At 34.7% G+C, this 27,296-nt stretch overlaps 1 protein-coding gene across 4 annotated transcripts in view; it reads right to left on the reverse strand.

Moving 5' to 3' along the window:
• Positions 1 to 2,506: 2,506 nt before the first annotated feature.
• The window catches only part of LOC136031823 (Ca(2+)/calmodulin-responsive adenylate cyclase-like), a 191,284-nt gene continuing 166,494 nt past the window's right edge, over positions 2,507 to 27,296 (reverse strand). For all 4 annotated transcript variants that reach the window (XM_065711646.1, XM_065711644.1, XM_065711642.1 and 1 more), the window contains exons 18-22: positions 26,487 to 26,661; positions 19,470 to 21,144; positions 15,197 to 15,299; positions 10,622 to 10,811; positions 2,507 to 9,377 (exon numbers count right to left, since the gene is read on the reverse strand). In XM_065711646.1, the coding sequence (XP_065567718.1) occupies positions 9,157 to 9,377; positions 10,622 to 10,811; positions 15,197 to 15,299; positions 19,470 to 21,144; positions 26,487 to 26,661 (2,364 nt within the window). In that variant the 3' untranslated portion in view covers positions 2,507 to 9,156. The remainder of the gene's footprint in view (positions 9,378 to 10,621; positions 10,812 to 15,196; positions 15,300 to 19,469; positions 21,145 to 26,486; positions 26,662 to 27,296) is intronic.

Here is a 27,296-nt window from a genome sequence, read left to right on the forward strand (position 1 = left end):
CTAAAAACAAAAATCCAGATCTTTGAAGCAACCGTCCGCTCCGTACTCCTTTACGGATGCGAGACATGGCCCCTGAAAGCAGCGGATGTTCATGCTCTCAAAGTATTCGACCACTCCTGCCTGAGACAAATCCTCGGTGTCTCCCTCCGAGACAGAATTAGCAACGTCGAAATTCGTAGACGATGCCACCAGAAGCATGACATTGAAGCCCTAATAAAAAAACGCCGCCTAACTTGGTTTGGCCATGTTTGTCGGAGGTCAGATGACACCCTCACTAAAAAGGCGCTATACTGCAAACCCCTCGCACACTGGAAGAAGAAGCGAGGTGGACAAGTCAAGACCTGGCTTAACACACTCAAGGCGGACCTAGAGCCGATTGGTGGTTTCCGACGACACGGCCGAAGATGGGACAAGCAGTGGCTTGAAATATGTGCACCACACACACACGACCGAGCGGCTTGGCACTCAACCGTCTGCCAGATCATAGCGCCAGGGAGAGCTGAAGAGCTTGTGTCCTGAAACAAGTACAAAGTACAAAGTACAAGTATCGGCCCTTATAATCTGTAACTTTGATATAAGTTACTCGCTTCTTGTATCACTGAGAATGGTGAGATATCCTTCACCTCCATTTCCAATCCCTCATTCACCACTCTTTTAATGGTATATTTGGCATCCGACGATGGATCAGTCCTCACATTCCAGAGCAATAAGTTGTTTTTTCTATCGTATACTGCAACACGAGAGACTGATTTTTTGATTATATAACTTGGGCAAATAAATAATTCACGAATTTATCCTGATTTTTTATCTTAGACTTTAAACCATATACCCGATTACTTGTTTTACTTCCGTCACCTTCCACACGCGTACATCTTCCTCGCAATTCACGAAAAGTTATCTGTATATTTTGCACGCCAGTATTCACACTATGAAGGGACTCTCTAATTTCTTTTATGTCTTATTGTAAAGTTTCCAACAGCTCCAAAATTCTTACAATATTTTCTGTATTTGTTTTTCTCATATTCTTGTCGTAAACTTTTGCCACTCGAATCCAGAATAGAATCTTCCGGCAAGGGCCTTTTAACCCCTGTTAGAATTTTGGGGGTTGACGTTATACTTTCCTTCGATTTATCACCGCTGTCATTACCACCATCAGTTTTTACTTTCTTATCGTTTCAATTTCTCCACATTCTCAAAGACAATTACGGCAAATAAAATTCCAAAAAAAGGCAATCTTGAAAATATAGGTGCAGTTTTTTTCAAGGTCTTTCATTACTTGTGTAATCAGATGTTAGCGTAATAAATTTCTTTCTACGCAAAAACCAATTGGCTCCATACCCAGGTTTATCACAAGTGAACAGGTATTCCGTGAAATGTTCTTTTTTATTTAAGATGTTAATTGGCCAAGACTGAATGAACATTAAATCTGCCAGAATTCGTCCAAAAGAGTCTACAGAATTTCACTCAGAAAACCTAATGTTATCTCGCGCAAGGAAAGCTTACTAGGAGTTTTATCAGGAGATCAGGGACGTAACTTGCTATGGGGCAGGGAGGGCAACTGCCTCCTCCGGATCCTAGTTTGCCCTCCCAGCATAAATTTAGTTTCTGCAAAAATCTTGGCAAAACTAAGATAAGCCTGCATAATTCGAGCATCCAGAAAAAAAGGCCAATTTTTTCTAGTATATCTTTGCCTTTATGGTACTATATGGCTCATTTTTCATAGTCATTTTAACTTGATTTGGGAAGATTGGCTCCAAATTTGCCCCCTCCCCCCCAGGATTTTGACGAAATTACGCCACTACAAATCTACTGGAATTGACCATAGGTGTCTACTAAGACATGGCTCGGGAAATTTATCAAAATGTTTTTGCTTACTGGAAAAGTATACTCACAACTTACTAGAATTGTTCATGTAGACACAACATACGACAAAGCCTATTGGAATGTTCACCACAAACAAGTACCTGAAAGTTTTCTGGAGATTCGGGTAACATTCCCTATTTATGCAATTTCTGAAGTGTCGATTTCGGTTTAGTCTCGGATTTATGCGTCTGCTTCTTGACCGAACTAGTGCTCTCGTAGTTACACTGCATGCAGGAAACACGAGGCAAAGCTCTGGCGGTCAAACTGATTGACGTAATTCATAAAGTACAAAGCGTTTTCATATAAGCCAAGATGTATAAATCTTTAACGATCCATCAATTAATATCGAAGGAGGGGGGGGTTATAGAAATCTTCTGGGGACGGTTAAGCTTTAAAAATAAATTTATAAGTATGTCAATGGAAAAAAAATCATGAGGACTAAGAAAAGGGGGACTGATAGGGCCCTCAGACGGTTCGATCTTTGAGGAAATCCTCCTGTATGCATGTTTACAGGCTGTCCAAGCCTAAGCTAGGAAATTATAATGGGAGATATTTGGAGGGGTCAAATGTGAGGACGAGCAACTTGCAATGTGTAGTGCACAGAACTATACGATCCTTTTTCCAATGAGATGTATAACAAAAATAAGAAATTTTCGTTTTATTTCGTTAATATATAACTATATAACATAAGCAAAGCACATAAAACATTTTTTTTTGCAAAATAGATCTCAAATATAATATTTGGGCACATATTTTATAAACAAATTCAAAAACAATGATTAATCATTACAAGGACACTTAATCAATTTGATAACTAATATATTGAATGATTAATTTAAAAGAGCATAACCATTATTGCAAAGCTCTCAAGACAGTGAAAAAACACAAAGCTATATTATGCACAATTAAGACTATAGGTGAGATACAATGTTGTCAATCAAATTCAGATCAATTAAGCTGCATAGAAATTATTAGGAATAAATTCCAATATCAGGGTTGCCATCTTAGGAAGGTTCAGGGCTGAAAACAAATTATTTAAGACTAAAAATCAGTCAGATTTGAGTAAAAAAGAGTAATTTGTCCTTTATAGCGTAGGTAATTTCGAAGACCATACTGCCTTTCATTATGATAAATAAAAATTCGAATAGGAAGAGAGTGATAATTCACAGAAAAAACTGGATGTTTCAGTCACATGCGTATTGACCGTCATCAGTAGTAATAGTAAAATAAAAAAATTACGACCAATATTTTATATACAAAATAAAATAAGTACACATTGTTTAATGCCATTTTTTTTATGGAATAAGAAAATCTTATTCCAGAAAAAGATTCAGAGATTGTAAATAGAGTTCAAGCCAAATTCACCTGTGAAATTGGCTTGAACTCTATTTACGATAATTTATTAAAGTCAGATAGAGTTCATTTCACACAACGCGTTTAATATCTGCCCATTGTTAGTTCAAATAGTGCTAACGAACCAGATCCTGGACGGTCAAGGAAACTTGTTTCCGGTATTGTACTGAAAAATAAGGGCATTAAAAATATGTAGTTTTATTTTATTTTTAAATTATTGGTCTTAATTGTTATATTTAATTATTTTTGCTCATGACGGTCACTGCACATGTGACCAAAATATCCAGTATTTTTTGTGCAATATCGCTTATCCCTGCTTGAATTTTTATTTATCGTCCTTTATAATTAAGTAAAATAGAGACTTTCTTTAAGCTCAGGCCCCCTTAAGAGCATTTTTTGCCTCAACCCAATTTAAAAACAAGCGCAGAAACAGCTTTCTAGAATGCTGGTTTACCATTCAAACGAATTATTCGGGACAGGTGAAAATCTTCGCATATTTTATTCATTTCCCTCTAAAAAATGATTTTTCTGCTGCTATAAGGAGTACTCCCATCCCTCGAAAAGAAAGTTCTCCATGTGTGCCTAAATTGTCCAGCTTGGTTCGGTTATCCCTCCACCGCTTTTTAAAACCCCACCAACTAATCTCCCCCATTTTGTAAAATGCACAAAGTGTAGACATTGATAATTCACAGAAAATACTGCACCTCCCTCTGTCGCGAAGCTGAAAAGTATTGGAGTATGTACCTGTGCCCTTGGGCGAGTAAATACATCCATCATTGAACACTGAACAAAGAAGGAAAAAAAACGAGCCAAAAGTGGAAAGGCAACTACTTTAACTGCATTGGAGGAGGTACGAATGGAGGAGGAGGAGGTACGAATACCAGAAAAGAAATGTTATAACAGTAGGACTGTCCCGCTCCTAAGCCTATTTTTTTTTTAGCACTTTTTGTAGATGCGACGTTTTGTTCAAGGCTGCAGTATCGGTGAATTAATTTTTAGACTCACTCTAATTCTTAAAATTTTCGGATTTCCGACCCTAATTCATTAAGTTTGTAATTTTGTACGACTTTCTTTAACCGCCTTTTAAATTATTATCTAACAACAGTCTAGATAATTATCTAGACTGGCTTTCCATTGACTGGACCTAAATTCTACAAAGCATCAATTTAAAACGACAATGAATGACTGGACAGACGCAACGTTTCTCTGCACCATTTTGAGTGGAAACACATGCGAGTGACAAGCTGGCTTTTTCACAGAAAAGGCAGCGTTTTCTTGGCAAATATTTTAAATTTGCCGAGCATGGATGTTTAGAGAAGAGCATATGTCCTGTGGTGGCGCAGTGTATTTGACTTTAGCTTGGTAATACGGGACCCAGAGATCGAATCATGGTGCAGCAATGCACTGCAGGGCCGACACAGGGACCTTAGTAGTCAAGAAGCATCGTTAATCTGATACAATAAAGAAGAGCATTTGCTTCATTAAGCGATGATGCAGCACATTAAGCGACGTCAGATGATATTTTCACAAACCCGACGTAGAAAATATTCAGTTTACCGAGTCAAACCCTCAAATTGAATAAGACAGCGTAAAAAACGCTCAAAATGATCGTTTTTTTCCCACTTCAGAAGCTGGCGTAAAATAGACCCGTATTGGTTGCGAGAACCTCCAACCGGTACGACTCTAGTTCGTCATTGTAAAAAGACACGTTTGCATGGAGCATAAATGGGAGACAGTAACAACGGCCATCCAAGGGGTAAAATTAACCTGGACAATTTGTCTTGGCTTTTTTCGTCAATTGGCCATGACTTCCGTTCAAAAATCAATTCCGATTCATATATTCCTTTAAGTTGTATTCTAATCAGCTAAAGATATACAATCTCTCCCCGTGACTTGTACTGGAGTATAAATAAATACAATAGCAAGATGAAAGAAAACATAAGATTCCAGATAAGCCTACTACTATTCAGTCTAGACTAAATACACCGATAAAAAAATATATTTCGGAAAAGAAGTTAACGGCTAATAATACGGCTATTTTTAGCTTGAAAACAATGCATCTGTCCAGTCTTCAAAGTGCTAAGGATAGTAGAAATCAATAAACATCTTAAAAAAAAATAGGGAATTCAATTCTGAATTTAATAAAACCCATTTGCAGGTTTTGGTAGTAGTGGGCGTCAAATTAAAGAAAAGAAACGTAGTTGAAAAATCCCCACAAAAGAGCTAAATAAACATGGCACCAAGCTGTAGCTGAAGCTGTAAGCTGTGTTGAGAAGCTACAAATTTCCTTTGAATAGGTAGCTGTCTTTAGGAATAAAAAATGGCTAATATTTGAGTTTTTACGGATAAAAATCGTTGTCAACTTCCTTGTTTACTTTCATGATTCAAAGTGGCAATACTGACACAAATGTGGCACTGTCAAAAAAAAATTCATAATTTAATAACAACCAAAGAAAAATTGTGGATTTAAGGCAAGAACAGACCTAAGATGGGTCCAAGGAGCAAAAATGTTTTAATTTTGTGTTTTTGGGATGTTGAATTAGAGTTCACTACACAATGACTAATTTGAGAGCATCGTTGAATTTACCGTGCAAAGCCCGACGGATGTCAACGTCACAAGTATTCCATCATAAAACTAAAGCCCACTCCGTCAAAAGTTTTTATTTATTCTATATAAGCCTTTATATTAATATAGTTTTTCTGGTCTTCTTTTTTTTATTTTTTATGGTCGTTGTGTTTTGATTTGTATTTGTTACTTTTGTTTTGTTTTTTCATTGATCATGATCTTTGTGATTTTTTTTCCACGCATATATTTCATGTTTATTTTAGTTTTGAGGTCAACTTGCGTATATTTCAGTGCAAGTGAAAAGCTTTATTGGAACAAACCGATTGACTTTTTTTAACACTAAGTTTGGCAAAGGATAGCTAAACACATATATTTTCTAACAAAACTATTTATTATTATTATTTTATATTTAAAATTATTTTATTTATTATTAAACTATCAAATGAAACTGTTTATTCTCATTTATTTTATTTTTTTATTAAATACTAAACTATTAAATAAAACTATTTATTTAAACTAAGACAATGAGAACTTGAATAAAAGAACATATCTACACCAATAATTAAAATTACACGACATAGTATAGTACTTAAATTATTCAAAACAACACTTTAAAAATAAGGCCCCAAAAATACTGCAAACACAGAGCACAATCAAGAGTCAGTTCATGTATAAAATATATTACTTAAAAAAAGTTTTTGAACAAATATATGGAAAAGTCATGAATCGTATTATGTGAGTCATAGAAACAACATCATGTATCAATTGACAAGTGATACATTAGTTCATGGTAATTATTGGTACAAGTATAAAAAAGCAAAATATCGTAAATGAAAAGAAAAATGAGTGCTTAAAAGGGAAGCAAAAAGGGAAAGGAAAAATAATAGAAGTAATAATAGAAGAAAAATAAAAAATAAAAATTCGCTTGGCGAAAATCCTACCTTGCATGGTGTAAGCCATTGGTTAAAATTAAGATTTGTATTCACAGACTAATAAGAAGCCAAAATCTAGCCTCCTAGAGAGCTTCAAGAGAATGTTTTGAGACCAAAATAAAGATTTAAGCCAGAGATTACCAGCGCTTTTCCAAGGTCACACCCCTCTGAGTCATTAACACAACCCAGCAACCTTGCACCCCCTTCTGGGGTGCGAGAATCTCAATCAACCAATAAAGGAATTCCTGATCTAAACAGTAAAAAATTAAGACAAATCAGAATGCTTAGATTTTTCATCACCAATACCCAGATTCCAGGCTTTACCGTTTAACTTCCTTATTTGCATAAATAATACAAAAAAAAAAATAATGGAGAACCTTCAAAAATGCATATACATGTGCTCAGTCTTATTTGAATTGACCAGTTACGTCATGGGAAGCAATTCTATTTTTTTTTCCCACTTCAACCTCAAGAGGGAAAAAGAGGTTAAGTAAATTTTAGTGCTAATCCAGTTATATTTGCTTACTAAAAGTACATTCTGGGACTACATTGAGATATTAGTACAAAGGTCCAGCTTTCACCGAGGCTAACCCCCCCCCCTCTCCCATGAGCACGAATACCTTCTCCCCCATCCCTTTTCTGAAATTTCCCAGTTCTTGCGAATTAATCCATTTAAGTCCTATCTTTTTTCTCATTTGATGATTTAGTCTGAGTCGTAAGTACGTGCAAGGAGTACTTAGCAAAAATTAATATTTTCAATGATGAATTTTTGAAAATGCCTATTCCAGAGCCCATTAAAGATCTGGTATAATGCTTTATGATCTCTACTTTTCCTATTTGTATGTCCTAGCATAAGGACATTTGTATTGCCCTAGCATAAACCATTTGCCACAACAAGGTTTGTGTCACCTGTCAAGTCATGAGAATTGATTTTCAACAAATTTAAGCTGCAATATATTATCAGAAGGCATTTAAAGAGATCAAATTAGAATTTAATGTTTTCAGACATGACAACACTGTTCTGCCGAGCAAAAGAATACGGATTTAATCCAACTATTTGATCCTCATCAATTTATTTCTAAGCTCTAAGTAGATACAATTATTATTTGCTTTGATAAATATTAGAAACATATCTATATATCTACACGATAGTTCTTCAATCCCAGTTTTTTAGATATTAGATATATTATACGAGCAATAAAGGCGAAGAATTGTAACATTTAATTCCTCTTTTTTGACCGCAAATGATTTCAAAAATCGACAGCCGAATGTCAGAGAAAACGAAATCGAGTCCAAAGTGTACCAATTAGGAACAGTGAGTATTGACCTTGCCTTCAGGATATTAAAACATTATTTTGATAAGCACTCAGACGACTTAAGGCAATGCTCTTTGCCCCAGGATATTCGCAAAATCATTTGCAAAACGAAAAGCAGAAACAAGATACAGAGAATCATATCCAAGGACACAGATGGCGGCCACAAATGATCAGAACATTACTGATATTAGCTTTAGCTAATCGCAAATAAATGGAGATAATAATCGCACATAAATTACAGAAGAAAACAGAGAGACAGAGGGGGGGGGGGGGAAGGCAAATTACAGTTTAAGGGCATAAACTGTAAAGAGAAAAACGTGTTTTTTTCCATCTGGCCTGTTATGCGGCCATTATTAAAATTAACTTGAACTTAAACGTCAGAAAAAAAAATCATCTCACACAAACAGCATCGTGGTTTATTCAAAAAATGCTATTCAATTTAATACCGATATAGTTAGCGACCTGCGTAACCAATACCTCCTTAAAGCTTCTTAAAATCTCTTCTTGAAGAACCCTTTTCTTTCTTTAAAATACCAAGGACAGTAAAAATGAATTCGGATTGTTTGAATTCATTAAATTGAAAGTTACAGAAATGTATGTGTCCGAAAAATTGGGAATTTGATTTTAATTAAACAAGGACTCCAAATGAAGTCGTGAAGTTTTTGGTGGCAGCGGGCACCAAATTTAAAAACAGAAACTTGCGTGAAATCAGCAAAAAAACGAGCTAAGAACATATAATACCAAAGCTCTTAAAAAGATGCAGCTTTACTTTGAAGGTGGAGTTGACATTGGAAATCGGCATTGTTGATGAATCTTATAGAAGAAAAGCGTTGCCAAATCCAACTAAAGAGTTTTGCCTATTTATTCTCAACGTGGCAACGCTGACATGTTAAATGTGGCAATACTGATAAAGTACTGCCCTAAAGAGTTCATAATTTTTATTTAACCAAAAGTAAAATCATAAAAAATCGTGGTTTCCAAGTGCGAATAGACCAACAACAAAGCTAAGGAGCTGTTTTCATTTTGATGTCCTTGATATTTCAAAGTTTGAATAGTTAGCCACGAAGATAAAAGAGAAGATATTGCATCACAATTTATCACACACACCTCGTACTTAAGGATTGTCTCACTTTTTTTCATTGTCATTTTGTCCAAATTTCACAGAGATCGTCTTGGATAATTGATCAATTTCGTTCGAAAATGATTCGGTTTGTTCAGGGTGTTTCATCGGAAGTCGAGGATAGTTGTCGTATTCGGATTCATACTGAGTTGTAGCTGTTGACTGCGTCATATCGTGAGTGGCATCTACGTCATCATTTAATATTGAATTGACATCACTTAGAGCACCTAAATGAAAATCAATTAAATGTGGTATTCAAGAAAATAATTCTTCATACAAAACTTTATACTAAGAAAATAATGAGGGAAAACATATGAGTGAAAAATTCGTGAAATTCATAGGAACTCTTGACAGTTGTGTCTCAGTTGGAAAGAACCCTATAGTTCTATCTAACAACTGTATTGTTTGTCACAAACAAAAATATGCGCTACCAACTTTTAGTTAGTACTCACTGGCATGACTGTTCTTCAGCTGGAGAGACCATTTACTATAAGATGGGTATTATGGTATGGATTAGTAAGCAAATAACTGAATGGATTTGCCTGTATTTTTACCCTTCTATCAATTACAAAAACGTCTAGTGATAAAAAATCAGCAGCTAGGCCCCATGGAATTGCAATGAACTCCAGATATTTGAATTTATATTTATACCCCATCTACAAGAAAAAAAACATACCCCAAAATTACTTTCCTGAGCTGCTGCATACATTAAACCTAGCTTTTCCAACCCTACTGATCTTATTTCAGCTACCAAGATAAAAGTATAACCACCCAAACTGAAATAATTTTTGACGAAATCAAAGGAGTTGTTTCGCGGTTGTGGCCTCGCTGAAGACCTTTTGAAAAATTTGTCGAATTTTAATTCTTCATCCAAACAACAAAAGTATGCAGAGATGAGCTTCCTGCTAATGTGATTTTGCAACCATGTCGACTTTGGGTCCAAGTATTAATGCTTAATTAATTAGTTAATTAAGTAGTTAGTAATAGTTAAGTAAGTAAGTAGGTAGTAGTAATATTAAGTAATTATTAAGTAGTTAGTAATATTAAGTAAGTAGTTAGTAGTAGTTAATTAATTACTTAGTAATTAATTAAATGCTTAATTAATTACTAATGCTTAATTAGTGAAAAAAAAGAACAACTAAAAATGCATCATTGCAGGATATTTTCTTAGAATAGATGGAATATAATAGATCATTTTCAAGGAACAATAATTTTCTGTGCTCTAAGTTTGAAAGCCACTCCTTGAATGCCCCTGTTAAGAGTCAATTTCTCCTTTAGATGAAGATTTCCTACGCTTTCTTGATACTAGCCGCTTAGCCAATATAACAGGGAATTATAAGGAAACTTGCATTGGCATAACCCTATTGTTTGATTCTGTATTAAAGAGTTCAGTCATTTTATATGAAGAGAGAATCCTACCAAGGGACCTCCCTTAGAGAGGGAACTGGAAAGAAAAGCTATGGAAACTTGCCTTCCGCATCAGTAAGTCCATTTTCATTTAAAACTGAGGCATATTCCAAGCCTTGTTCGTCACTTGTGTATCCATTTGAGTCTGACTGGTCACTGGCTAGTAAAGGACTCCGATCTGCATCACTATCATCATCCGACCACTCTGACTGGCTCGTTTCATTACAGGCAATTTGCGTAGGTTTGTACATGTCCTTAAAATAATTTTTCAAAGATGAAATTCATTTTTCTTCTTGTTTTAAATAGAAATACAAATTCACTCTGAGTATATTTATAGATAAGCAGATACAATTGGCCAAATTAACATTAAGCACAGAAAACTATCATTATCATTAGCCTACCAAGATTGGCTTGTATCATTTTCAACTAGGATTTGTAATAATAAAACACTATAATGCAAGAAACAAACAAGCCACAAACTCTAAAGACCAAGTCTGGCTACAAGTCTCTGGCTACATATACCTTCAAAATACAGAAGTGAAAGATAGCATCATCACAGAAGAAAAAGAGAGAGAAGCCACTTCATTTTTTTTTCGTTTTAGGTTCCCAGCATCCATAAGTTAAACATAGATAAGTCACTAGGGTATTTCTTTGAAATTTATAAAGATACTAAGTTTCAAGACAATTTGATTAGTCGTTTTATGGATAGCTTAGTCCAAAAAAAGTTATGCTCATGCTCAGAGCCATACCCAGGGTTTTGTTCGGAGACGGGTTATTTTTGTTCACAAGTGGGGGGGGGGTCAAATCAGGTGACTACCTTCCCCCTCTAGATATGGCCCTGCCCGTGATATAAAGCCCAGTTAGGCTTTTTAAATAAAATCCCCAAAGCCTAGAGAAACTCTCAATAAAAGGGAGGACGACCGTTATTACAGGCTAAATATTCAAAGGGAGGGATACAAACCACTGTCATTATTTAGTTCGTATCAAATAATAAAAATAAGTTTTTTTCAACTGAAAGTAAGGAGCGACATTAAAACTTAAAATGAATAGAAATTACTCCGTATATGAAAGGGGCTACTCCCTCCTAAACGCCCCACCCTTTAAGCTAAAGTTTGACCCTTTCTCACAACTCTAATTTTTAAAACAATATAAAAAAACTTTAGCGTAAAGAGCAGAGCGTATAAGAGGGAGCAGCCCCTTTCATATTCGAAGTAATTACTGTTCGATTTTAAGTTTTAATGTCGCTCCTTACTTTCACTTGAAAAAACTGTTTTTTTTTTAATTTAATTTCTGAACGTTTTTGAATTAATACTGTTTTGAATTTGGCTCTCCGCATATAAATGATTAAAACGAAATTTGCATATTATTTTTTTTGTGGATAAATGGCTATTTCATAGTTTTGATTGGAAGATTTTGAGAAAAAAGGGATGGGGTAGGAGGCCTATTTGCCCTCCAATTTTTCGGTTACTTAAAAAGGCAACTAGAACTTTTAATTTTCTTACAAACGTTTTTATTGGTAATACATATACGTAACTTACGAATTAGCTTACGTAACAAGCTTTCATATTCGTATATTTTTATTATATATATATATATATATATATATATATATATATATATATATATATATATATATATATATATATATATATATATATATATATATATATATATATATATATATATGAGAGGGTTCGCCACCCCGTCAATACCTCGCTCTTTACACTAAAGCCTAATTTTATCCCAATTCTTTAAGAATGCCCCTGAATCACAAATGTCGTACAATAAATAGTTGAAATTACAAAAAATTCATTAGCGTATAGAGTGAGGTACTTAGGAGGAGATGAACCTCCTCATAAGCGTAATAATTTCTGTTCGTTTTAAGTTTTAATGCTGTTTCTTACATCCAGTTGAAAAAAGCTCTTTCATATTTATTTTTTAATTGATTTTTTTTTAAGAAGGCTAGAAAATCCTGTGCCTCTTTCATGGAATTTCTCTTCCCCCATGATAAATTCTCCGTGGAAAGATCATCCCACTTAACCCCCTCCCCCAACGAGAAATCCGCCTGAAAACGTCTGTACACTTCCCAATAACCATTTCTTTATGTAAACAATGTTCAAAGTTTGTGACTTGCGGCCCCTCCCCCCGGGACTCTGGGGGAGTAATTCAACCCAAAGATATAGTTATTAGATTTTTCGACTATGCTGAAAAAATGGCTATCTCAAAATTTTAATCCGGTGACTTTAGGGAAAAAATGAGCGTGGGAGGGGGCCTAGGTGCCCTCGAATTTTTTGGTCGCTTAAAAAGGGCACTAGAACTTTTAGTTTGCTTTTCGACATTCTAGGACCACTGGGTCGACATGACGACCCCTAGGGAAAAAACAAACAAACCAAAAAAAAAACAAAAAACAAATAAACACGCAAACGTTATCGGTTTTATGGCCAAAAATACAAAATTCCACATTTTTGTAGACAGGCACTCGAAAGGGTTCCCTGATAAGCTGAATGCGATGGTGTGATTTTCGATAAGACACCATGAAGTTTAAGGGGGCTTTCCCCCTGTTTTCCAAAATAAGGAAATTTTTCTCCGGCTCGAAACTTTGATGGGTAAAACTAAATTTGATAAAACTTATATCTTTAAATTGAGCATAAAAATCCGATTCTTTTGATGTATCTATTAGTATCAAAATTCCGTTTTTTAGAGTTTTGGTTACTATTGAGCCGGGTCGCTCCTTACATTTCAAACAGTTCGTTACCACGAACTGTTTGAAATGTCTCCAGGATACCAATAAACACAAAAAATTTATGCTTAATGGAAAGCGGCTTGTATATCTTCGTAAATTCTATTAAAAGGAAATTTCAAAGAAAAAAGTACTTTTCTTAAGGTACTTCAAAGTTTTAGTCAAGATTTTGTTTTAATGTCCAAACCGCTTGGGGAGGGGTCCTAACATGAAAACAATCTTTTTTAGTCATTATGAGTGTGCGTTCATATGGAGGTTTTCACACTTCAGGGGTAGGGGTTTGAACCCCAAAAACACTCATCTTGACTACCCAAGAAATGCGCTTTGAATATTAATTTCTCTTTTTATTAAGTAGTAAGATTCAATTTAATTAATCTTCATTTAAGTTGTAATGAGTTTTAGGTATGATTTTATCCAGAATCTGAAACCGCATTGAAAAGTGTCCTAAGAGTCAAACCTGAAAATCCATGAAATATTTCCATATAATATATTTCCATATTCATCCATTATACAGAAACATTTTTTTTTTTAATAAGGAGATTCAAGCGTTTAAAGGTTTTGAAAATTTATACGAATCTGTCGAATTTTCATTTCCCACCACCCATATAGACAGCATCGCGAAGCAACAGATAAAAAAAGACGAATCCAAGCCACAGACAGGCGCGTCTCCAGCAGCATTTTTACAGAATAGTCAAAGTTTTCGTTCTGCAGTCGATTTGTTTGCAAGTACCAGATGCTTTATGGCAGATTCGAATCTACTATATAAGCGAAAAGCTCCGAGACATTCATCATTTTTATAGAGAGAGTGGAAGATGAGAGAGTTCGGAAACAATGAGGCTTTAATCATGCAACAGATCAGGACTAGGAAGGATGGAAATTAAAATTATACTGGGCTATCAATACAGTAATAACAGTGATTACATCGTGATCCGAAATTTTGATGGTTCAAAAATGTTTCCTATTCTTTATATTTATTGCCTTAACTTGTAGTGAAATATATCCTTATTCAAAGAAAGTAAGGCTCAGCCATTTGAAAATGGCGTAAGCCTACTGAGACGTTCATTCACTTCAAATGGAAACATTAGCAAACAATAGGGATTATATGTTACTTTAAATTATCTAACGCGAACTTAATCTGAAAAGCCCTACTTTTTTCTTCTTTTTTTGGCCATCTAGTACAACTATTTTTGGGACCTTTTTTTGTATTCCCAAGAGCACATCCCAACAACCTTAGCATTACACTGTATGGGTACAACCACTTCACTCGTAAAGAGTATAAATATCATGTCACTAAAATACCATCATATTACTTGACACCGAAGTTTGCACAAAGAAGCTGTGTGCCAATGAAGTTTGATTACCAAATTAGCAGTTCAATTACCAAATTATGTCAACATGACAAAGCAAAAATAGACAATAGAGGGAAGCGATGAAGATCGTTCACTCCTGGTTTGGCAATATCAAGGGAAAAGAACTTTTCAATGAGCAACGTTTCAGTTGTTTTGGGCCAATAAAACTTCCCACGGCTAAAATTAGGACCTTAAAGCAAGTTTCAAGCTATCACTTTTGTTTCATCTCTCCTTATAGGGCTTATAGGGGGATAAATGGTCACATTCAACAGCAAACTTTTCAAATTCTACTAGAAGTGAATCAGTCAAGGTCTTCCAAGCCTTAAGAATTATGGAAATATATAAGATAGGAACATCAAAACACTTGCCCAGATCATAATTTGGTTTTCAGATCTAATTTTGAAAGTTTGATTTGCGCAGCAAAAAAAATTTTCAAGTATGGGAAAAAAATATAGTTAGCCAGTTTCGCTGCTGAAGGATTCAGATACAAAATAGATATTGTAGTAATAAAATAATGAAAAAAGCGATTGAGACAGAAAGTACAAAATACCTTTGCATCAGATTTTTTCTTGGCCTTCTTCCAATTTTGTGCCAAATAAATATCATCGGATACTTCGCTAATCGGAGTTTCAACCGTCGTAGCTTTTATTGCCCTAGAACAGTGAAATGAGTAGATAGATTAAAGACAAATATTACAATAAATACATTGAGATGGTAAAAAAAAGGTTCAATGTTATTTTCCAAATAACTCAGGTTTGTAAATACCCTTATATTACTATTACCGAAAACTGTAGAATGTTAAAGACTTCAAACAATAATGTATGGGTTGAATAAACCTAATGCCACCTATGAAAAACTTTAGCGAAATACAAAAGCCCTTCGGGCCTGTGAGGTCCTTCTCAAAATCACAAGGTGTAGTACACCAGTTTTTCCACATTTTCCTCTGTTTAAATTTATCTATGACTTATATTACAAAGATTTGGAAACTTCTGTAACAATAATCGGGCCAACAAGTGACTATACAGTCCATAACGCATAACTAAAATTCATTTCACTAGTGCAGGGGGGGAGGGGGAGTATCCAAGGTTTCCCTAGTAATGTCGCATACACTTCATTGTAGAGAAGGATGTCAATTCACTTAAATTCTTTGTACCTATAATAAGATTTAACTGCTCTATTATTACTATACAAAAATCAATAGCTATTCTGAAGGACCTAAGCTAGAGAATACACATATATCGTAGCACGGGTTCTCATAGCCATAAATATAGCAAACAAGATGCGATAATATAACAGAATTTACGTAAATTCAGTGGCAGATCCGGAGGGAACCCCCCCCCCCCCTGACGTAGTGGTAGATTCGTGATTGGGACCGCTTGTTCTGGTTGGGACGAAAGTTATTTGTTTACAATTGGTTTTTCATATTAAGGTTTTAATATTAATATTAAGACTGTTTCTTTTTGCAGACAATTTTGAAACAAAGTTTTAGTTACTTTTTGTGTTCTCTGTTAGATTTTACTAATGACACATAACACCAAAAGTATTTAATTTAACCAAAAAGGTTTATGAAGGGATGTCCGGATAACCATAAAGGCTAACTGGGAGGCGAAAATCTTCATCTCGTAATAACAAGGAGAGGAAATTTAAAATTCTAACTTCTTTAGGCTGTCGAAATGATATTTCAGGATTGTGCTGTCAAAACGAGGCTGAAAAGCAAAATATTTACTTCTTTGTACTGTCAAAAATTTGTTTTCGAGTCTTGCTATGGCACTGAAGTCAAGAAATTGATATCATTACTTTTTTTGGCTGTCTGTTATGGTTTTTTGGGTTTACTTTTTTTTTTGCCAAGCGGGGTGGTTTTTACAACATTGTTATTTTTAAGGGATTTGTATAGTAGAAAGTAAATGTATGAGAAGTGCAAAATTAGTAATTTGAGTTTTGGATTTTTGTCAGCAAATGGTGGCCACTTTAATGCCTATTTTAACCAAATCAAAGCTTTGCATTATATGACATATCACCTCCTCTGTTCATCTTAAAAGATTAAAATAAAGGCAAGATTCTTAAATAAAGAACTTCAATAAAGGTTCGTATAAGTATGTACTTAAGACTAAGTATACGAGTCCAAATACTCCTTTAAAGGTCGGAGTAATCATTTAAGAAGAATAGATTTCCAAAAAAATTGTTTATAAAAGAAGGCAAATAATGTTTTTTTTTCTAGCTGGTATAGATGTGTCTCGGAATTCCCAGTTTGAATCAGTGGAATGGCAACGATTTTTTTCCGAATATTTACTAATAAAATGTTGATAAAAAGTGGAAATTCACACAACTTGAGTTAACCTCGGAAAAGGAATGCAACTGCAATATTACTTCAGAATTTCTTACCTTCTCAATAGAAACCAGTATCAAAATATAATTATATTTTTGTATAGGGATTGCACATATTTGTCGATAAAATTGTCTAAACTCCAATATATACCGCTTTGGATTTTATGCTTATTTTGATACATGCCATTCAATCATAATTCCGTAATTAATTGCTTATAAATCAAAATTTTTGCAGGACAATTCTCTTACTTAATGCTAAATCTGAGTTTGTAATTTTTTTACTTTTGTGCTCAACAGACATATCAAGATTTAACGTTTGAATTGAATATCTGAAAGTATCAACATTAAAAAAAAAAAAAAACCTCCACAGATTGAAACCCTGAGAATTTAAATCACCAATATATACCTATGAAATACAAAGATAACTAACACATATTTATTTGCTCTTTAAGGAGCATTTCGAGTCATACTTAGTTTGAAGCAAATACCTACAGGCATCATTTTTAGAGTTCATATTTTTCGGACGATTTTGGTCTTTATTAGAATATTTTAGGATGAACAGAAGAGCTCTAAGCTGAGAGGACTAGCCATTATAAACGTTCACCGAAATATTGAGGAAGACATCGACCGTCTAATATACAGATATGGCGGTTGAGGAAATGGAGAGATCGACTGTTCCTTATAAAATTGTGAATTCTTTAATTTAAGCGAAATATATTGAATTTTGAAAAGTGAAAATATACGCTACTTTTTTGCAAAACCCTCGTTTTAAATGTCTTCTATGCATTTCCATCTCTTCGTTCTGTTTTTCTTGTTACACCCCTAAAAGAACTAGCATTTAATGTTTAATATATCTTTTACAAATATACAAGTTATACAAGTTGTATCTTTGTCCTCATTTCCTACTCCTCATTACTATCATGTTTACTAAGTGATGCCGCAAAGTTAGGCGACCTGCTAAATGATTTAACCTATACAAATTGTCACAAAGAGTGGATGACCCTAAAAGATGGTTCAAGACCAGTTTTTTTTTACAATGAAAAGCTTAGCTCATCGCTATACTGATCAGAAGTGCAAAGGCAAAAAATTATGCAGAAGATATTAAATATCACATTTTTTATAGATGGTGAAAAGCTTTTTTTTATGGCGGACTGGTTTTTATAACTTACTATTTTTTGTATAAATATTTTATACCATTTTAATTTCAACAGATTTATTAGAACTTAGATCCTCACCAGATTTTAGATTAAATATACGACCATTTCCACTCCCTACCTACGACACATAACGGTCTAGGTTTCCTTTAAATTAAGGGTATTTCTTTGTTCACAAGCTTATCGAAGCAACCTATTATGCCCCCCCCCCCCCATAAAAAATCCTGGATCCACCCCTGTGTAAATTATGGCAAAAACCATCAGATTTCGGGGCGAATCCGTCTTGGAGCCAGGCATTTAAGCAAAAGGGAATTTATGGCCCAGGTCTTTATTTAGCCTGGCTTCCCACTGATGCGATTTCATACAAAAATAGCCTTTTTTGCACGATCCGTCAAATTTTCTCCGTTTTTTTTTTTTTTTTTTTTTTTTTTTTTTTTTTTTTTTTTTTTTTTTTTTTTTTTTTTTATCTGCAAGTTTATACGTCACAACGGTTCAATGGCTGCGTTGAAGAATTTGATAATTAAAAATTTCTAATTTTTAATTAATAATTAATTCAGTCGAAGATCGCAACCGTTATTCTGAATTGGAAGGTTTATAGAACCATAAATTACAAGTAATTAAGAAATGAATAATGTTTACCTGAAGTTTTTCATTAATATTTGAAAAGCAACATGAGGGTTGTGTCCTTTTAACACAAGATTTTAATACCCGAGGTCTGGGAGGATGTTTCCAAGAAAACGAGCAAAGAAGATAAGAACTATATCTTTCATTAGGCAAGGCTGGTCTAAGCTAATACATATTAGTCCTTTGAATGTTTTTATTGGCTTCTGTAACTTAATTAGCTTATTCCTATGCATATACTTTTTAGCTATCTCTTAATATTTTCTTTTTCTTTTTTTGCATTTCAACAGCTGGAGTGAACCGGTTCTGTGTGAACCGACATCCACTATCCGTGAACCATTTTGCGTTAAACAAAAATCGGATCAGTGAGAACCAAAGGTTAAAGCCATTTTTTTTTTTACTTTTTTTTATGTAGTTTCCAATATTTATAGTGCTATAAAACCCCATCCCTACATAGATTGATAACTTGAACTATTTTTTTATAGTTGATCTTCGGGCCATTTCAGGAGGCATAGCTTAAGGGAAGTCAATTCTAGAAAGATACACGGGGAAAACGCGCTGCTTATATATTGTAATTTCGGAGCTTTATTAAAACACAGTTCATATATCAAAATACCATTTACTTATGGCTGCGTCTCTGAGTGACTGAATAGTGATTTTGACAGAAAGTCTGAAATAACAAATCTATGGCATTATTTTCAATATGATAATAGATTTCCTCACCTTGGAATTTGGGAGCTTGAAGGTGGCTGAACTTTCATTGGGCTTCCTGAAGGAGTGACCAACGCCGAATTATTTTCCATTGGCATTGCTTGGGGAGACATCGGTGACGGCGCTTCCGAGAGCTGCAAAGTCATCTTGTTTTCTTCTGGATCAAATCTCAGTCCGAAAACAGTTCCAATTGGAACTGGATTATTTTGTACTTCAGTCGTTTTCACAGATGGATTTTTAAGCACAGGGGATTTTACAGTTTTTCTTAAAAGATTCGTTAATATGTCATTCACATTTTTCATTTCTTCGTAAGTCAGTTCATTATCAGGTGAACAAGGATCGTCACTTGGTCGAAAAGGAAATATAAAATCCCGCTCCTTCACATTTGATTCGATGCTTTTCCCTGAGTTTTTTACTTTCTCACTATCCCTTTTCAGTCTCCAACTCGCAACTGGGATTTTCGAAGGTTTTGGAGTCGGGGTTTGAGTATTTTCACCCGGACAAGATAAAGGGGTTTTGTCATCATCACTGTTTCTATCATTAAAAAATTCAAAACTTGCACAACTTTCCCCGGTATAGGATTTTAAAGTGTTTACAGGTAAGGGGCTAATACAGCTAGTTTCAGATCCACCGTGAAAGTATATTGCTTGCTCTTTATTTCCAAACCAAATTTTCGGGCCATCAGTTTGGTCCTTAGGAGTTTCTTTGGATGCACTTTCAGAAGAACTATCAGGTCCCAAATCAGATCTCAGGTTTGAAAGACTCAGGGGACCAAGCTCTTGCCGATTCGAGATTCCTTCCCAGTCCAGTTTCCCTCTGATATCTGGATAAACGTATTTTGAGCTTGGTTTCTTCCCTGGATAAGGAACAGGACTATCAACATCAGTCCGACTTGGATCAGACCTCGTATAGCTTTCATCAGAGGAACTATCACCAGTTTCAGACCTGTTTAGACTGCTAATATCTTCAGCTGAACTATGCAAACGAGGTATATCAGACCTCCGTAGAGGCCCAATAAGATTTTCATCTGAACGATGTCGAAACTGATGGGATCGACATGGATTCACTATATCAAATTTACTATCTCTTTGACTATGACCAGGCATTGAATTACTAGTTTTGGGTGGCAAGTGACCACTTCCTGACCAAGGTAACATATATTCATCTTCTTCTATAGGAGGCTGAACTTTTAATCTTAAAGGTGAGTCTTTATCAGATTCACTCCCAATAGGACTCAGTCCTTTGTGGAAGGAGTCGATAGGAGGTGCCCTCATTTGTAGTGGTTCTTCTCGCCTTCTAATGGGGTTATAAACTGGTCTTATGGGGAGATCTAAATCACTTTTATTTTTAATAGGCTGTACAAAAGAAGTTTCTCGAATGTCTCTGGGCCGGGGAGGTGTCCTTGTTTTAATCAGCTTCTTCGGAGGAGTTTTTGAATTTCTTTTATAATGCTGCTCGCTTACACTTCCGTTTCTACTCTGTGAATTATTTGCACTAGAATCACAAGACCGAAATGAGTTGTGCGCGCTTTGGTCAGAATGGCATCTTTGTTCAATTGGAGGCTGAGTGGGAGGTGGAGGAGGGGGGCAAAATTGTCTAAGAGGTGGCTGTACAAAGTGGTATTGTCGCATTTGCTGATGTACAAGAGCAAGAGGTGTAGGGATTCCGCCATAGAATTGCAGCACACCTAAAACAGGTTTGTTAGTTACACAATAGCACACAAGCACTAAAAACAGTATATTAAAACTGCAACCTAAGCGGACGAACAAAAAAGTTGTGCTATACAAGATTACTTGAAACACAGGTTGTGATTATATCATGTCATGAGCACCTACTTATTATGGTTGTCATTTTTAAGCCTTGAACATGATAATTTTATAGAATTTAATCAAGGAATTTTTCAAAGTTTTCACGCCACAGCTAGGGTAAAAACGGAAAAATTTTCCGATTCTACTAAAAAGAAGCTAAAACACATGTACAAAAAACCTTAAGAAGGCATATCTTTCCTGTGAAGGTTTTAGTGTTTTTAGGAAGCAACATTTTGTTAACATTTGAATCTTTATGAACAAAAAGCGTTGTAAAATTAAAAATAATTAATTTTGCTTATTTGTTTTTGCTGTTCAACGAGGTAACACTGACAGAAATGTGACATTGCCCTATGATTATAATTCTTAGAAAACCATAAGAAAAATCTTACAAAACCAAGGTTTTCAGATATGACTAGATCTAAGATGGGTCCAACAGGACAAAAAACTTTTTTTTATTTTGATGTCCTTAGTACTTAATTACAGAAATTTCGAAATTCTGAGACGTATTTTAAAAAGCATTATTTCCTATAGGTTCACAAGATTTTTAGCTGTTTCTCCTGTATAGGTCGTCGCGATTTCTCATATGCAGCAAAACTCGTAATGTGATGAATTTATTATTATTATCTTGTGTTCAAGTTTTGTATTTAATAACTTATGACGTCATTTTTATACAATCGTAATAAGGGCTTATGCCAGATTTGCCTCTCACTCAATCAGACTATCTCTCCTGGCTTTTTCTATAATTAGTCATGGCTTGATGCCCACAACTACTTGATGTTTATTCAAAATCAACGGATTTTGAATGAAAATCAAGTAGTTGTGGGCATCAAGCCATGGCTAATTGTAGAAAAAGCTAAATCAGATAGTCCGATTGAGTGGGACGAAAATCCGGCATAAGACCTTATTAGGATTGTATAAAAATGATGTATGACTCTGTTATTGGACAAATTGTTCAAGTTTTGTATTTAACTTATGGTCATACACATCTATATATCCATCTGCTTATCAGCCATAAATCGGATATGAACGCATAAATTTATTTTGGAGGTTAGGGATTGAAAAAAGCAAAAAACACAAGTTAATAAATATTGTACGATTATTTTTCAAAACGTGAAATCATTTTGTTGTGAGAGTGGGAGGGAGGCAAAAAATCACTCCTCGTCCTGCATGCCTTCCTTAGATTTTATTCCTTATGACCATTACAAATAGCGTGACAATTTACAAGTTGACTATATAACTTGTAATGGATTCATTTGTCCTGTCAATGATTTGCATGAGCATACAGGTTAATATGAGTAAGCTACTAGACTATATTAAACAACATTCCCATGGCCAAAAAATTGCATATCCAGCTCGGTCCGATAATTAGTTTTCAGAATAAGCTTGACTGAAAACGTAGATAGCCCAAGCGATGTTTTAGTAAGAAAATTCTAAATTAACTATAGCGAAATCAAAACAGAGGCGCATAAAAGGTCAAAGGTTCAAGATTGGTCAACATGATTGCAGATTTATCGACCAGGAAAAAGTAGCCGAAACACCAAGAAAAAACAACTTTCAAGACTTAGTGCATACATAAAGTTAAGAATAACAACAAAATAATGAGTTTTACAATTAAAAGTAAGTAGTTTAGACACGTTAATTGGAGGATTTTATTTTTATTTTACTTCACATTTAAAAAGGAATAAGATTATCTGTGTCTCAAACATAAAAGTATGGTTTACCTAAAAAATGACAACGCTTTGTTATTCTAACTTATCCCATTTATAAGGAAGAGTAAATTAGGTCAACTTCAGCATGAATGGGATAACTTTTCGGATTGACCTAAATCAACGATTCCCAAAGTGAGGGCTACCGTCCCCTGGATGGTGTTGGAATAAGTCAAGAGGGTGGTGATAGTCGCATATGCCTTATATTTACTAAAAATAGGGAATTACACTACTGATAGTGAGAAAATATAATAATATTTTTGAAAACATAATTTACAGATATATATATATATATATATATATATATATATATATATATATATATATATATATATAGAAAATATAAAGAATATAATCAGTACGTCACATTACAAATAGTGGATTGCAGTGATTTAATATTAGTGGTGACAAAAATTGAAATTTCTAAACGATGGGTTGTTAATTTCGTAGCAAAACACCGGGTCCATCCTTTTGATTAAAGTGATTTTGTAGGATTTAACCTTTGCTGCATTATCTTTCTACTGAATGTTCAACGCTCCGTTTAGCGGATTTCCTGAGAAATTGCCTACGGATTGTTCTGGGTACCCGGCTGACTGACCGTATTCCAAACAGTAGACTGTACGAAGAGTGTGGTTCAATCCCACCTTCTAAGGCTATAATGAGAGAAAGGTTGAGATGGCTAGAGCACGTTATGCGGATGAAAGATGATAGATTGCCAAAAATTGCACTTTTCGGCCAACCGTATAGGGCTAAACGGAAAGCAGGTCGTCCGTGGTTGGGGTGGTAGGATGTCAAGATTTAAGGGAAATGGGAAGTTCCTGGGAGGGTGTAAAAAGGGAGGCTTTAAAAAGATTGGGATGGGAGAGGAGCGTGCGCTACTGTGTTGGCCTCAGGCGGTTTGGTGCTGCGGTGAGTTGTTAGCAGTATCAGTAGTTTCATAATTTCAAAAAATCAATGCTTCTAATGCACATCTTTTTTTAAAAGTTATTTAATGAAAAAGGTGGAAACATTAATGCATACATTTCTCTGTTTATTAGTTATTAAAAGATAAATGAATTAATTTCATGGGGGGCTGATAATTTTTTTGAGAAGGGGGAGGTAGTCCAAATAACTTCGGGAAGCACAAGTCTAGATCAATCCTCATAACTGGAAGGATGAGGGCAGCTACCCGGGTAAGTTGACTAACCAATTCTTTGACTCTACGAATGCACGGTTAGTAACACTTGAGTATATTGTTTCAGTCCTGCGAAAGCATGCAGTTAATACCTCTCACCGTCAAACATAGTAAGGGAATCAAAAGCAACATGAAAATAAGGTTAAATTGCAAAACCATAGAAAATACATACTAATACAAGCAAGAAGTGAGAAAATTAAAAAAATAATCCTCAAAAAGAAACAAAACTAAGAAGGAAAACAGATGTAAATAAAAATCAAGCACACGTAAAAATAAAAACGAACAATTGAGAAAGTAAAAGAAAACTACAAATAAAGCTCTCCCTACTTTATCAATAACTCTCTTTTTCAAATGTTAAATACAATTCGATAAGTAGAGAGAGAGAAAAAAAGAAGACAAGAAGCTTTAAGACAGTCTACACAAAGAGGAAGAAAAGGTCCAGCAACTGAATTTGTCTTTCTTTTTAAAAATAAACTGGAAAATGAATATAAATCAGAAATAAGAGACAAAAGTGGGAAATTAAGTCCATAAAAAAACAACTAATGAAATTGGCTTGTTTTATTTTCCATTTCAACATCTCTTTTCTAACAAATATCAAATAATTGAGAGCGTACAAAAAAAGGAGGACAAGAAGTAATAAGAACGTCTACGCAAAAGAAGGAAACAAAAGAAGAAGAAGAAGAAAATGTCCTAAAACTAAAATACAATTATTTTCTCGTATGAGCCAAGCTTCTTTGTAAATTACGCATATATACTATTTAATGAAAAGGTGCAATAGATATACTTTAATACTGTTTTTACTTAAAAAAAAAACGGCGGGAAATATCATGAACAGTTGCCTCAAATAACTTTAAAACTAAAAATCCCAATATTTAGTTCTAAAAAAAAGGGAAAAAAGAAAGAACGTACAAACAAGGGACTAGCAAAGTTCTCTCTGTACTGAATGTCAGATAAGTATGTTAAAGTAATCAACACTTTATAAAAATATGAAAGCGTCAGCAAAGGCAGGTTAGTGGGAGGCTCCCAGCACAATCTGGCGCGAAACAGGGCTGCATACTTCCCCCGTTTAGTTGGATAATTTTGTTTTGCGTAGAATCTTAGAAGAAGTTGGTGACAGGTCTCGAATAAATTGGAAACAATAAAAAGAAGCATATCTTGTCCAAGATAGTTTTAATAAACAGGACACAAAATAGGTCTCAAGACAAATGTAAAAAAGCAAAATATTTCGAGGCAGGGATGTTACTCAAAATGCTATGAAGACATGTGAAGAGATAGTTGAAGACGTAGGCACGTTCATTCACTTGACCTCTCTTCACAAGGACGTGAATTGCCAGTTAATTGCATGTTAAAATATGCTTGCACTTAGCTTAGGTCGAAGCATTCGAGACAACGGTGCTGAATATAGCCAAGTATGGTATAGAAGTATAAATACTAAAAAAACAAGAACAGGAAGTAATGTAGGACGGATTCAAGAAAATCGTGTAACGATAACTTTGGAAACAAGGCTTGGCGATGAACGTGAAAATACAATACACCAAATGTATGAAGCTGCTGGATTCCACACAGTATATGAGCAATTAAATCACGGCACATGTTGCTTGAATATGTCCCCTGGTTGGGCAAAACCCATTGATCTGGAATCAGGGGCACATCCAGGTTTCTTGGTTGGAGGGGGGGGGGGTAAAATAAGAAACTTTTAAAAACGCATCAAAAATTTGTTTATATGCATTTTTGCTACACTTTTTAGGAGTCGAACAAAAATTAAGAAGCGCCCTGTCTAGAATAGCTCAAATAAATAGCCCTTAAGGTTGAGACGAGACGTCCCAGATTAAATGGGAACAAATCATAAGCTTTGGAGATTTCTTTAGAGTTGTTTAAAGTAGGCCTTCCAAACAGGATGGAAACAAATTATTAGCCACTCTGTCTGCGATAAGTTTGTTGAAGTAGCAGAGATAATGCCATTGAACTCTTAAAAATAGAACTTTATAATCCGTGGTTCCACTATCCCCGAGTTTTTTGGTGTTTTCAGGAAATTCCCCCAAAGAAGATTGGGCTCTTCAAAAACTTCACGAAAATTGACATTGCTGAAAATTAGGGAGTTGTGTTTCATGTTAATGTTCATGCACATTTATGAACGTTAATTTTTCGGAAAACTTTATGAGAGCCCAATTTACGTTCAGGGGAAAACCCCAAAAATTTGAGGGCAATAGAAACACCAATTACAATATCCCAAACGCAAAATTTCTATGAAACTAGGAAATAACTATAATAAGAAATGAAAATAATGAAAAATAAAAAAGTAGAGTAACACCAATTCAAGAAAAGAAGAGCAAGTGCTTACCTGCCCCAGACGCATGTTTCATGGCTTGGATATCATCTGCTCTGACCGTGGGGGGCTGCTTCCTGTCTACGAGAAAATACGTGGTCATTTCACCTTTTCCTTTGACCTTAACTGGACCACGGCATTGAAATTCGTATGGATGATCCTTTAAAACTAGGTATACTTCCTCTGTAACCTACGCAAACAAAAACTGAATAAACAAAGCAAAATTTATTTTTCAATAAGGGTTCATATTGACGTTCTCCATAATAATACATTCAGAGTAAGTAAATTAAAAAAAAAGATATAAAAAAGATAAGGGATTAAGTAAAAGAAAATAATGAAAATTGAATCAATGCAGAAAGTGATGTAAGAAGCCCTTCACCAAGCACTAGTTTGCCCTAAAAAAAGCAAAAAGAAAAAATCCTTCAGCTTTATAAATCTTGATATTTTTAATGATTCTTTTAACTTCGGTTCTTCTCATCAAGATTGTGACACGCAGAATTCAAATAATCTTGTTCACGAATTCCGGAATACTTCCCGGTCGGCTCATGTGATCAGATACATGGGACCGACCGTCTGGAATCCATTCCCACAGCAAGTTAAGAAATCAGAAAGTCTGCCTCAGCTGAAACGTTGCCTCAAGGCTCATCTTCTGAACAATTAGTAATGTTGAGTATTTTAGACCAAGAGAAGGGTATCTCCCCCCAATGGTGTTAAGTTGATCATCATTTTTTTTTTTTTGTAGTTTATTTAGTTTATTTATTTATTTTTTGATGGTAAGTGAAATATAAAAAAAAAAAAAATAACCGTATTAGATGTCAGCTATGC

This window comes from Artemia franciscana, chromosome 10 (assembly GCF_032884065.1).
Source record: "Artemia franciscana chromosome 10, ASM3288406v1, whole genome shotgun sequence".
NCBI lineage: Eukaryota > Metazoa > Arthropoda > Branchiopoda > Anostraca > Artemiidae > Artemia > Artemia franciscana.